Here is a 13,341-nt window from a genome sequence, read left to right as displayed (position 1 = left end):
AATTTTTGACTAGACCTAGACCCGGTAAAGTTCATGTCTGGACTTACAGATGTACACAAAAACGCATTTCCAAAATGCTGAGTGCAGCATTATTTGAAAATAGTAATGAGGGCCCAACTAGGCAAACTGAAGGTGGCAATGTATGATTTTTGTGGCCCCTCACCTCCTGTAGATTCTACAAGCCTGACTCCCAATGCTACACACCCATCCTTAGTTTCCATATTACCTTTTCAACCCCTGTCGGCCAAGACTGCTATGATTTCCTGCCTAGCGCCCATTCCAATCTTGCCTTCATAACCAATGCTTGTTCTGGACATGGCTGATTGCCTTATACCTATGAAAATCAGTCTCTACCTTAGTAACCAATGTATTTACCCATCACGTCTACAAAGGATTAGGGAGATCTTACAGAAACAACAGCAAAACACGTAACAAAACAACAAAATATAAGTAGGAAACTGTTAAGAGATTACAATTGAGAAAGTATGGAGTAGGAAATTAACCCATATATAGGTTTTTGAGTGTATGGAAGACAAAAGAGAAATGGCCCAGTACGTAGTCTTCATTGTCTAAGAGGAAGATCTTACTGGTCTCCTAGGGGAGCTGTCCCTGACACTTGGGTCTAGGACAAATGTTTCCCTTGGAGTTTCAAGTTGGGAAGCTAATATATCTTGCCCTCAATACAATCCTAAGGTGGGCTCTTCTTTGTAGACACCTTTTATAAAGGGAAATAACATAATTTGAGTAGCTTTCTGTTGTTTGCTAGGTGGCAGTAAAAAATTCCAGAATACCACCTCCAGGTACTGTGTTATGATGGGATATTAAAGTAGGATTCTTATTGTATCATATTAAAAGAACCCTTAGAGAGGAAATTCACTTTTCCACAGGAATTAAATGGTTCTAATGGTGAAATCAGAAATCTAGGAAAATCAACAGAGAAGATTTTTATTTAAGAAGCTTTCTGCATGTCTGAACTCCTCAAATTAAACCATAAAATACCCTCAACTGTAACAGAACTGAAAAAAAGAAATGCCACTAAACAGGTCATTTGCAGGGTGCTTTATTATGTTTTTATTTCAGGGATTGTGCTCTGTTCTTTTTTTATCTAGTCTACTCTCTTTTTTATCCTATTTTCTTCAGATATGCTTCCATTGCTTTGAATGCCAAAACTGTTTACTTTCTACTGTTGAACTGGCTTTGGGTCATCTCAACTATTTGAATTTTTAAAAATTATCTGCAATATGAGAGTCCTTGGACATACAAATATTCATATTTAAGAGAGTTTTGTCCTCTGATGGCCAGATATCTGATTTGAAAAAACCTTACTTGCCAACATAGCAACAGAAGAAAATCCCTGGAATTTGAGGTTATATTTAATCCCAGGTTAAAATTCTCTATCTTTGCAAGAGTTTAACTGTTTTAGATTCTACCTATAGGTGAGATCATGCAGTGTTTGTCTTTCTGTGGCTGGCTTATTTCGCTTAGCATAATGTCTTCCACTCAGAGAAGCAGAGAGTAGGATGGTGATCACCAGAGGCTTGGGGTAGAGAGAAATGGGAAGATGCTAGTCAAGGGATATGAGCGGTACAAAGTTTCAGTAATGCAGGGTGAATAAGTCCTGGAAATGTAATGCACTATAGTTAACAATACTTTATTGTATGCTTGAAATTTGTTTAAAGGGTAGATATTAAGTATTCTCATGGCAAAAATTCAAAGAGGACTCGGAAAATTTTTATTAAAGTTATGTCTCTTTCACCAATCCATAGACTGATTCTAGAAAAATAAATACCCTTCTCCATTCACCCCTAAAGTAAGGAGGATCAGATTAAGTCACCACTGAGGTCTGGAAGTTTTAATGATGAGTTTGTTTGTGATGATTTCATGTGCTCTGAATTATGATTGCAGCTCTACACTCAACCAAGAGCCTTGTGGACCAAGTGAGATCCAAGTGTCTCAGAGCACATGGAGGAGTACTTATGAGGGCCTGATTCTTCTCTCCTGTATGAAAGGAGATGAGGATTAACTAGTCAAGCTACTTAATTAACTGTAAAGTTAATCTACCCACTATAATTCTGATATAGCAAAGTAAGCCCCACACTCTCTGATCTGGCAGAATGCTACAGTGGAAAAACCTCTGGAGACTGTTAAATAAAAATTATTCACCAGCCACTTGTTAAAAATGGCAAGACAGATTTTATCCAAGACTGTTGCAGTAGAGGTCAAGACTATTGCAATAGAGGGGAGAGATTAAGCTCAACTGCAAATACAATGAGGAGAAGTTGGGATTTATAGCCAATGAACAGAGGGAGAGGGTCAGTGGATAGAGAATTACTAAAGGGAGAATGCAAGGATAGGGGGATTCTTGCTAAATTGGCTTAACAGGATTCTTGCTAAAGACAAGCCAAGAACTTTGATACAAGGAGTTAGATGTCTAGGGTGGGGGTTGAGAAATTTGATCAGATATCAAGGGTAGGGGCTTCTTGCTAAACTGATTTAGCAGGATTCTTGCTAAAACTGAGTTTATCCAGGAAAAATGTGTAAGGTCGAGGTTGACACCTAGTTGAGAAGAGGGCTCAGAAGGGCCTAACTAAAATCTCGTCAAGAAGGGAGTCTCTGTCAAGTCAGAAAAATTATTTGGGTTCAAATCCTTGATTTGCCACTTATTAACTTTGTGATTTTGCAAATGTGGGAAAGTCATTAACTGCTCTAAGCTTCAGTTTCTCCTATGTAAAATGGAGATGATCATAACTACTCTACAGAGCCCACAGAGACACCACAAGAATCAAAATCAAGATGAAATGTTGCAGGTGAAAGCTTTTAGTAAATTATAAAGCTTTGCATACATGTAAAGAAGTTATTCCTGCAGGATAGAAAATAAGCCATGGTCAAATGACCATAGCCTTTCCATCTCCCTCTAGTCAGAGTAAGGACATAGGAGTGTGATGGTTCTTCTTGTCAACCTAGGGTTTTACAACAAGAAAGGAAAATCACCAGGATAAAGAGTTTCCACACAATGAAAAGGGAGACTCTAGCACAGTTTTTCTGAGTAGTCGTTATGATCTGGATACTTGCAAGAGCCTTATAACAATATATGATAAATGATATTGCCGCCTCATGACTGCATACTCCTAATCCTAACATATCTTCTCCTAAGGTAGAGCTAGCAGAGGGTAGTCCCCATCATGGGCCAGAGCAACCACACCACTGTGAAGGAATTTGTCTTCCTGGAACTCACTCGCTTCCGGGAGCTAGAGTTTTGCTTGTTTGTGGTCTTCCTTGCTGTGTATGTAACAACTGTGCTGGGTAACACACTCATTGTGCTGACCATCACCTGTGAGTCCCACCTCCACACTCCCATGTACTTTCTCCTGAGGAACAAATCAGTCCTGGACATTGTTTTTTCAGCTGTCACCGTTCCCAAGTTCCTGGTGGATCTTTTATCAGAGAGGAAAACCATCTCTTACCATGGCTGCGTGGTACAGATCTTCTTCTTCCACTTTGCTGGTGGGGCAGATATTTTTTTCCTCTCTGTGATGGCCTATGACAGATACCTTGCAATTGCCAAACCTCTGCATTATGTGACCATTATGAGGAGATCGATGTGGGTGGGTTTGGTGGTCGCCTCTTGGGTGGGTGGTGGTTTGCACTCAATTGTCCAGATAATTCTCTTACTTCCACTCCCCTTCTGTGGTCCCAATGTCCTAGATGCCTTCTACTGTGATGTGCCCCAAGTGGTTAAACTGGCCTGCACTGACACCTTTGCTCTGGAACTCCTTATGATCTCTAACAATGGGCTGGTGACACTCCTGTGGTTCCTCGGGCTCCTGGGGTCCTACACTATTATTCTGGTGATGCTGAGATCTCACTCTGGGGAGGGCCGGCACAAGGCCCTCACCACCTGCACCTCCCACATCCTGGTGGTGACTCTTCACTTTGTGCCTTGCATTTACATCTACTGCCGGCCCTTCACTACACTGCCCATGGACATAGCTGTGTCTATCAATAACACGGTCATCACCCCCATGGTGAACCCCATCATCTACACTCTGAGGAGCCAAGAGATGAAATCAGCCATGAAGAGACTTCAGAGAAGGATTGGGTTTTCTGAGAGCAGTAAACTGGGGTGAGCAGTCAGATTGAGATGGAAATCTAACTCTGATTAGTTTTTCTCAAACCGCTATCCTGGGAGTAAGAGACAGCTATCTCTTTTCTCCACGGTCATTTCTCTACATCCTCATAGACACTTAACTCTATTAGAGGGAATATAGAAACAAAAAGAAGAGATGAGGTTGAACAACATGAGATATTGGGCTTGCAGACTGGGGAGAGGAATGAGGTATAAGACTAAAATCAATAACCTAATGCTATTTTGTTGTAATCTGTGACTCTCATGCCAACATACTTTACCTCACTTTTACCACCTGTAACATGGAAATAACATTGTCTACTCACAAGGTTGCCAAGAGAGTGAAGAATTACAAATGTTGAGAGGATGATAGCTGCAAAAATTAGCATTGCTCCTGGAATTAATCAGGCATACAAACGATTTCCCTGTTATAATATTCCTAAATGTACATATATACAGAATATGGATGTATTTCTTTCTCACATGCTTTCTCTAGTGTCTCTGAGATTTCTCTGCCTTCTCTGATTATTCCCAGTTGATTATTAAAATCACTTCTTGATTTAATATTTTGAGTACAGAATCTTCAACTTATTTCAATATATTTCACTATTCTCAGATCCATTCTACTGATTTTCTCACTCAAATTAATCTCAAAAGTACTTGTACAAATTGGGGCTATATCTGCACAAAATCCACAAAGATAATTTATTTTTTGTTAACTTAAACTTCTTTATTCCCTCTATCTTCTCTCCACTTCACTCCCAGGGCTTTTATAGCTGGAGGAAAACTATAGTTTTGTCTATATATGCACAGACAATTCAAGATAAATCACTGGTAAAAAAAAAAATACCTTTTCACACACTCAAGATCCATTTTTTGTAGCAGGAGAGAAAAGAAACACATTGTAGGCAGGGCCATTTAGGAATAGCCACTGGGTCTTCTTTGTAATCCACCTCTCTCCAAAGAGGACGATTCTAAAAATGTAATTATGTAGAGAGACAATAAATCTCCCTTCTCTCTTTATTCCTGCTTCAAATTCTACCCTTCAGCCTCCAAAAGTCATTAAAAAATTGGCCAAGAGGAATAAGAAATCTCAGGAAACTTCAACATATAGACCATTCTTTTGAAATTGTTATGATGCATTAATACTTGCAAAATGGTCCTAGTAGATGACATACATTTGTGATTTTCTCTGAGTCCTACAAGACAGAGACATTGGGCCAAGACTCTTAACCACATGGCAGTGCTTCTCAAACTTTTTAAAATTATTGCCCCCCCCCAAGGAGCTTTATTAGGTATTTTTACTAATTGCTTTCCCACAAGAAAATGTAATACCAAAGATATACTGTATATCTTTTTACACACCAAAGATCTTTGAAGGACCACACATCATTGCAATATCTAAGATTTTTTGGCTACCAATAACCAATTTTTGCCCCCTTGGTCACATTGCCCACACTGAGAATGAATGATAACATGGCATTAGATATTTCTATTAACATGTTTCCCCAAAATTCAAAGAATCACAGAATAAATAGCGTATGTCTTCTGGGGCCTTGCAAGAATTTGGAAAGCATAGAAATGTGGGCATCTTTGTTTGTGTGTGTCTGTAAGTGCATGCATATGTATGTGTGTGCACATATGAGTGGATTTGTGTCCAATAATGACTTGGAAAATATTTAATAACTCCCACTCGAACTCCAACACTGTCATAAGAATGTCCATTCTATTTCCACACTCAGATATAATAAAATTCCCTTTGCTAATTCTCATATTAGGCTTGAGCCTAAGGGACTACTGTATGTGATAGGGATGCTTTGGGACCAGATGAAGAGCCATGATGATGTAACTCCCTCAGTCTGCCCTTTCCAATGTGAAGTTTTAAGAGAAGATACCGAAGTCTAATGTAACTAACCTGCAGAAGGACTTCAACTTCTAACATGATATTTCCCCAGAACCATACACACTGAGGCCCAGATATCCAGTCTCAGATGGCATAAATTCCAGCTTGGATACTGAAGGATTTGGGTAAGAATATTGAACTGTCAGAGTGTGAGACATTGTGGATTATACATGGATAGGATGTGCATGAAAATGTACCTAGTGTATAAGATATTGCAAAAATAGCTGAAAATTTTAGTAACGGAAAACAAAGAAGTAGATTTTAAATACTGGAAAAGGAGGAATGTCTCCTTAAGAAGAAGGAGCCACAGAGATGGAGTCAGCATGGTAAAAGAGAAAGCAGCTCGTATTTGATGGAACAATTGAGTTGCATATAAGGAGCAGATTTTATTCTAGCTTAGGGTTTGTCCATGGGATCATGGAGCCTCTTTCCACAACATTGGTGCTTCCTTAAAAAACATAATCTTAACCTCAAATTATCTTAAAAACTGTGGAGGTTTCAAAGGCAACCCTATTTCCATACACTGCCCATGACTCATTGGGTCTCTTTAGCCTTTGATCCAGAGCCTGTCTTATTCCTGAACCCAATGACCCAGGGCTGAAGGCTCAAGTCCACTTGGTTAATTCATGCAAGTTCATGGAAACAAAAATAGTTAAGTTGGTTCAAAGAGAAGTTGTACTTCTATTGAATCACATTTTATTGCGATTCAATAGAATATTCTACATATGTCTTCATAAATAACCCTCATGATAGGCAGGTCAGATTCTGTTTTCAGGAAAAAGCGAAAGGAATCAAGTTAATTGAATGTCCACTCTGATCTTGGTACTTTACAAACATGATCATAGTTACTCCTTATGCCACCCATTGAAGTAAGTGGTATGCTTCCCAGTTTGCAGAGGAATAAATTGAAGGAAAATAAAGAACTTGCTCCATGTAACAAATGAGGAAGAGGCAAAATTCCAACCCAAATTTGCCCTACCTGAAAACTCTTAACATTGCCCTACACCGCATCACATTAGATTGCCCTCACATTTTACAACTGAGGATCCAAGGAACAGAGAGGCAATGTGACTTTCTCAAGGTCACAAAGGTGTTTTATAGCCTGGATCAGAAAACAAATCTCTATCTGGCATCCCTCAGGCCATGTCAAAGATGTTAACAAAAGAGTTTCTTAGCCTGTGTTCTTCAAGATCCTTCTCCCTCGCTCACATTCCAATGCCAATGCTTATAAGTAATGATGTGCACTTACCAGCTAGATTTATAAATTTAAGAAACATTTATTGAGGGCCTGGCCCTGTGGCCGAGTGGTTAAGTTCATGCAATCTGCTTGGGCAGTCCAGGGTTTTGCCGGTTCAGAGCCAGGGCATGGACATGGCACCCCTCAGGCCACGGTGAGGCAGCATCCCACACAGCACAACCAGAGGCACTCACAACTGAAATATACAACTATGTACTTGGGGGCTTTGGGGAAAAGAAGGGAAAAAAAGAAAATTGGCAACAGATGTTAGCTCAGGTGTCAATCTTTAAAAAAGCAACAAAACATTTATTGAGCACCTAACGCATGCCCCATACTAAGTGAAGATTTGATGATATTAGGATGGATGAAATACTGAGCAGACAGGATGAACTTGAGGTATAATAGGGAAATTATAGTGTGCTATGGGAAAAGAGACATATAATTAGACGAAACTGTTAAAAATACCAGAAGAGAAGTCAGTGCAGGGAATGAGTCACAAAGGGGTGTCAGGGAAGTTTTCACAGAAGAGGAGTCTCTGGACCCGAGTGTTGAAAGGTCAGTGTTTGTGAAGACGGATAGATGGGAGATTCTGAGAGTAGGGAGGATACGGTAGGTAGAGGGAGCAACAGGATCACAGATCCAAAGGCATAAGAATGTGTATAACATTTAAACACCTGAAACAGAATCAAAGGAAACAGGGCACTAGATAATATCGAAGATGGAGGGAAGTCTTAGATGCTATAAGAAAAGTTTAATCTTTATTCTATAAGCAATAGGGAACTACTAGAAATTTTCCAGCAAGGGAACAAATGGTCCCATTTATGACTTGTGAAGATATTTCTGCAAACAACAGAGAGGATGAATTAGAGAAAACTACACCGAAGAAAAGGAGACCAGTTACAGAACTCCTGCAACAATCTGAGGAGAAGCGATAAAGGTTTAAGTGAGGATGAGGAGAATGGGACAAATTGAGAGAAGTGAAAAAAGTAGTACCCTCAGGAGAGTTTTAACAGTGCCCAGGTCTCTTGCATGTGGGTGGCTCAATATAAGTCTTTTGGATAAAACATACTGCCTATCAGTACATGCTGTGGAGGTAAGTGTGCCCTCAGAGACTGAATAAACTGGGAAAACAAGACAAGTCATCAAATTCTCCAGAGCAAATGAGAGGCAACATGTGTTTTGGGCTTATTTATCCACATAGTTTTTCAAGACTCTTACCTTCCCAAAGTTTGTTTTTACACAGACCAATCATGATGCTTCCCAGTTGGGCACTGATCTGGACAGTGACCATCTATCAATAAGGTAATGCCAGGTGATTCAGGCAGATGCTTAGGCTGAGGATGGCTTTTACCTATAACTCTGAGTTAACTTTGTGGCCACTGCCACCATCATAAATCTTCTTATAAATTATTGAAATGACATGGGCTGAATATCAAAGTCTAACTCCATCACTAGCTTCCTGTGTGATCTTATACTTGTCACTTGGGCCTCTTAAGAACTTTATTTTTCCTTAATTGATCTTCAAACAACCAAAGGTTGCTTACTCCTGACTCATACGGGAAAAATACAAGGAAATAAAAATCCTCTAAGTTGGATCTGCCCCTTCCTCCTCAGCCACGACTCTATAGTAAGAGAACATACCAACCCTCAGGGATGGGGAACAACCATTGCTTCCATCTTGTGTTTATCTTACTCCATCAGAAAGTGAAAATCCCAAGCTCACTAGAAACTGTTTATCTTTTATAGGAAGGGCACAGGAGGAAATTCACATTTACCTGTACTGCCTACATTTCTGTGGTAACCTTGAATTTCATGCTCGTTCTCTATGTATGCATGTCTGGACCTTTGTGAACATAATCATCTCCATCACCATCTTTGTCAACTTCTTTGTGTTAAATTCATCATTTACCCTTGACCTCTTAGTATCTATGAAATGAAATAAAACATTGAAGAGAAGATGTCATTTCTGAAAGGTCTAAAATTCCATCGATGGAAAGAGGAAATTGAGGAGCTAATAAAACTCACCACTGAAAGTTCTGTAGAGTGTTCCTTACACAAATTATTCATGGATTTATATATTTTGAAACTGGCAGGCAGTGTGGTATAATGGAAAGATCCTAGAACTAAGAGACAGAAGAAAACTGTGTTACTTTTTCTCTGCCACTGGTTTTCTGAATTACTTTGGAAAATTGGCTTATACTTATTGATTTCAGTTTTGGTATTATTAAAGTGGGAATAACAGCTTTCTCCCTAAACTCAGAGGGATATTAGGAAATTTTATTGTAATTAAGTGTGCAGTAGCTTTTAAAACAATAATATGCTGTTCAAATTGACCCATATCATCTTGTTACTGAAAGGCATTTGAGGGTTGATTTATTCCAATGGCTTTTAAGCCATAGAAACAAAGTGAAACTTGAATAAAATCAGAGCTGCTCTGATTCACGAAGATGTAGGGAACCCATAATTCCTTCCATAAAGCCTTCCTTAGATCTCTTCCTCAGCAACTTCTAGGGGTGAACTTTAAAAGATCACAAAGTCCCCAATCAAGTACGGTAGGAAAGCAAATGATCTAGCTCAAAACTCAACTTGTACTAATGAGGGAACTGAAGCAAGTAGAACTGAGTGATTTCCCTGGTAACACAGCTAGTTCATGAAGAATAAGATATATTTCTGTATGTTCATTTTCTGTATGAGGTAAAACTTTGATTTCATTACCTAAGTAATATTATTTCTTTCCAAGCTGTACTTGGAGGAGGAAATATCATCCAATGGCCCTGAGAAATCATACCAGGGTGTCTGAATTCATTTTTTGTGGCCTTACCCAGTCTCAAGAGTTAAGCTTGCTCTTATTTTTATTTTTAGCTGTGATTTATGTAACAACTGTGTTAGCAAATGTTGCCATCATGATCACTGTGACCTGTGAGCCTCGCCTTCACACCCCCATGTACTTCCTGCTCCGCAGTCTCTCTGTCTTGGACATCTGCTTCTCCTCCATCACTGCTCCGAAGGTCCTAGCTGACCTTCTTTCAAGGAGAAAGACCATCTCCTTCAACGGTTGCATCACACAGATGTTTTTCTTCCACCTCCTCGGTGGAGCAGACATTTTTTCTCTCTCTGTGATGGCTTTTGATTGCTACATGGCCATCTCCAAGCCCCTGCACTATGTGACCATCATAGGGGGAGATGCACTGCCCTCATTGTGGCTTCCTGGATGGGGGGCTTTGTCCACTCCATTGTGCAGATCTCCCTTTTGCCACCCCTCCCCTTCTGTGGACCTAATGTTGTTGATGGCTTCTATTGTGATGTCCCGCAGGTGCTCAAACTCGCCTGCACTGACACCTTTGTCATTGAGCTTTTAATGATTTCCAACAATGGCCTGGTCACTATCCTGTGGTTTGTCCTTCTTCTTGTGTCATACACAGTGATCTTGATGATGCTGAGAACTCAAACTGGAGAAGGCAGGAAGAAAGCCATCTGTACCTGCACAGCCCACATCACTGTGGTGACACTGCACTTTGTTCCCTGCATCTATGTCTATGCCCGGCCCTTCACTGCCCTCCCCATGGACAGAGCTGTCTCCATCACCTTCACTATCATCATCCCTGTTCTGAACCCCATGATTTACACCCTGAGGAACCAAGAGATGAAGTCATCCATGAGAAGACTGAAGAGAAGACTCATGCTTTCTGAAAGGGGATAGCCTGATTACAGATTGTGGATCAAGCTGCAAGAATATAATTGAGATATTTTCTTAAAATATTTGCTGTCACATATTGTCATGCCTCAACCAGAAATAGACGAGTATAGCAAGATGGCACAGGCACAAAGGATCAGCTACCTGGCACAACGATATTGAGAAGGAACACCAGCAAGAAATTAAGCAGATAGAACATAGTCCTTAAAGAGCAATTGACAGCAAGCAGGGCACAAACGTGAAATACTGTAGAAGTTCTTGGTGTCCAGGCAATGGGATGAAAGATAGGACTGTGGTGTCCAGACATGCAGTAGGCAACAGGGACACAACCATTCAGTATGTGTAGAGACTTAGTTTTAAGGATCTTCATTGTCTTTCACTCCCTGTGACTTCCTAACAGTTGGATGTGACCTAGAACTTATACAGTCTTATTTTTAAAGCTCCAATATATGCCTACAGCAAGGGTAAGAATCTGGAACTACCTGTCTAACTGTTCATACTATTGCCTCAGACATAAGTTAGTTTGACTAGTTGAAAAAGGAAAAGCTGTATCTAAGCCAATAAATATTTTTTTCCTATGTGCACTTCTTTGTCATTTCCCTTACCACAGTGCATTAAAGAGCTCCAGAGAACTTAGCAGATCTAATTCTCCATTATATTCGCAGTGTCTAGAAAAGTGCCTGACCTGTAAGAAGCTATTAGTGTTTGTTCATTGAATTTGTGGAATGGAAGGAAAGGAATTTATATAAGAGTATGACATCAGTTCTACTTAATCATGGTTTTTAGAATTTATTTATTTATTTTTATTGAAGTAACATTGGATTATAACATTATAAAACTTTCAGGTGTACATTAAAATATATTTCAAATTCTGTGTAGATCACATCATGTTCACCACCCAAAGACTAATTACGATCCGTCACCACACATGTGTGCCTAATCACCCCTTTTGCCCTCCTCCCTTCCCACTTCCCCTCTGGTAACCAGAAATCCAGTCTCTGTTGTTATCTTTTTCTTTGTCCTTTCTTTTAATCTTCTACTTAAGAGTGAGATCATAGAGTATTTGACTTTCTCTGTCTGACTTATTTCACTCAGCATAATACCTTCAAGGTCCATCCATGTTGTCACAAATGGCCAGATTTCAACATTTCTTATGACTGAGTAGTATTCCATTGTGTATATATACTACATCTTCTTTATCCATTTGTCCCTTGATCAGGACCTAGGTTGCTTCCAAGTCTTGGCTGTTGTGAATCGTGCTGCAATGAACATAGGGGTGCATGTATCTTTATGAATTTGTGTTTTCAAGTTCTTTGGATAAAGACTCAGCAGTGGAATAGCTGGATCATATGGTAGATCCATTCTTAATTTTCTGATTTCATAATTTTCTGAAACTCCATACTGTTTTCCATGGCAGCTGCACCAGTTTACACTTCCACCAGGAGTGTACAAGGGTTCCCTTCTCTCCACATCCTCCCCAACATTTGCTGTTTCCTGTCTTGTTAATTATAGTCATTCTGACCAGAGTGAGGTCATATCTCATTGCAATTTGATTTATTTTTCTCTGATAGTTAATAATGTTGAACAACTTTGCCTGGGCCTGTTGGCCATTCATATGTTTTCTTTGGAGAAATCTCTGTTCAGATCTTTTGTCCATTTTTTAATTGGGTTGTTAGTTTTTTTATTGTTGAGATATATGAGTTCCTTCTATATTTTGGGTATTAACACCTTATATAGGGTTTGCAAATATCTTCTCCCAATTTCTAGGTTGTCTTTTCATTTTATTGATGGTTTCTGTTGCTGTGCAGAAGCTTTTTAGTTTGATGTCATCCTGTAGGTTTATTGTTTTACTATTGTTTATCTTGCCTGGTCAGACATGGTATTTGAAAGACTGCTGGAAAGACCGATGTCAAAGAGGGTACTGAGTATATTTTCTTCTAGAAGTTTCATGTTTTCAGTTCTCACATTCAAGGATTTAATCCATTTTGAGTTGATTTTTGTGCGTGGTGTAAGATAATAGTCTGCTTCCATTCTTTTGCACGTGACTGTCCAGTTTTCACATGATTTATTGAAGAGACTCTCCTCTATCCATTATATGCTCTTGGCTCCCTTGTCAAAAATTAGTTGTCCATAAATGTGCGGGTTTATTTCTGGGCTCTCGATTCTGTTCCATTGATCTGTGTGTCTCTCTTTGTGCTATTACCAAGCTTGTTTTTTTACTAAACCTTTGTAGTATATTTTGAAATCTGGGGTTGTGGTACCTCCAGCTTTATTCTTTTTCCTCAGCATTGCTTTGGCTATTCGGGGTCTTTTGTTGTTCCATATAAATTGTAGGATTCTTTGTTCTATTTCCGTGAAAGAATGATGTTGGAAGTTTGATA

General features: G+C 39.4%; 1 protein-coding gene and 1 pseudogene across 1 annotated transcript; both read left to right on the top strand.

Annotated features, from left to right (window-relative positions):
- The first annotated feature begins 3,182 nt into the window (after positions 1 to 3,182).
- Positions 3,183 to 4,127, top strand: LOC138916822 (olfactory receptor 4D6-like). The gene has a single exon (XM_070230434.1). It carries the CDS (start codon positions 3,183 to 3,185, stop codon positions 4,125 to 4,127), a length of 945 nt encoding a protein of 314 aa, XP_070086535.1.
- Positions 4,128 to 10,034: 5,907 nt separating this feature from the next.
- Positions 10,035 to 10,966, top strand: LOC138916821 (olfactory receptor 4D11-like; annotated as a pseudogene).
- The last annotated feature ends 2,375 nt before the right edge of the window (positions 10,967 to 13,341 follow it).

The sequence above is a fragment of the Equus caballus genome, chromosome 12 (assembly GCF_041296265.1).
Source record: "Equus caballus isolate H_3958 breed thoroughbred chromosome 12, TB-T2T, whole genome shotgun sequence".
In the NCBI taxonomy this organism is placed as follows: Eukaryota; Metazoa; Chordata; class Mammalia; order Perissodactyla; family Equidae; genus Equus; species Equus caballus.
This window is presented reverse-complemented; position numbering and strand designations above follow the sequence as displayed.

What these genes read in the sequence shown, in the direction of transcription:
- LOC138916822 (XM_070230434.1), top strand. Translation starts at nt 3,183, where the DNA reads ATGGGCCAGAGCAACCACACCACTGTGAAGGAATTTGTCTTCCTGGAA.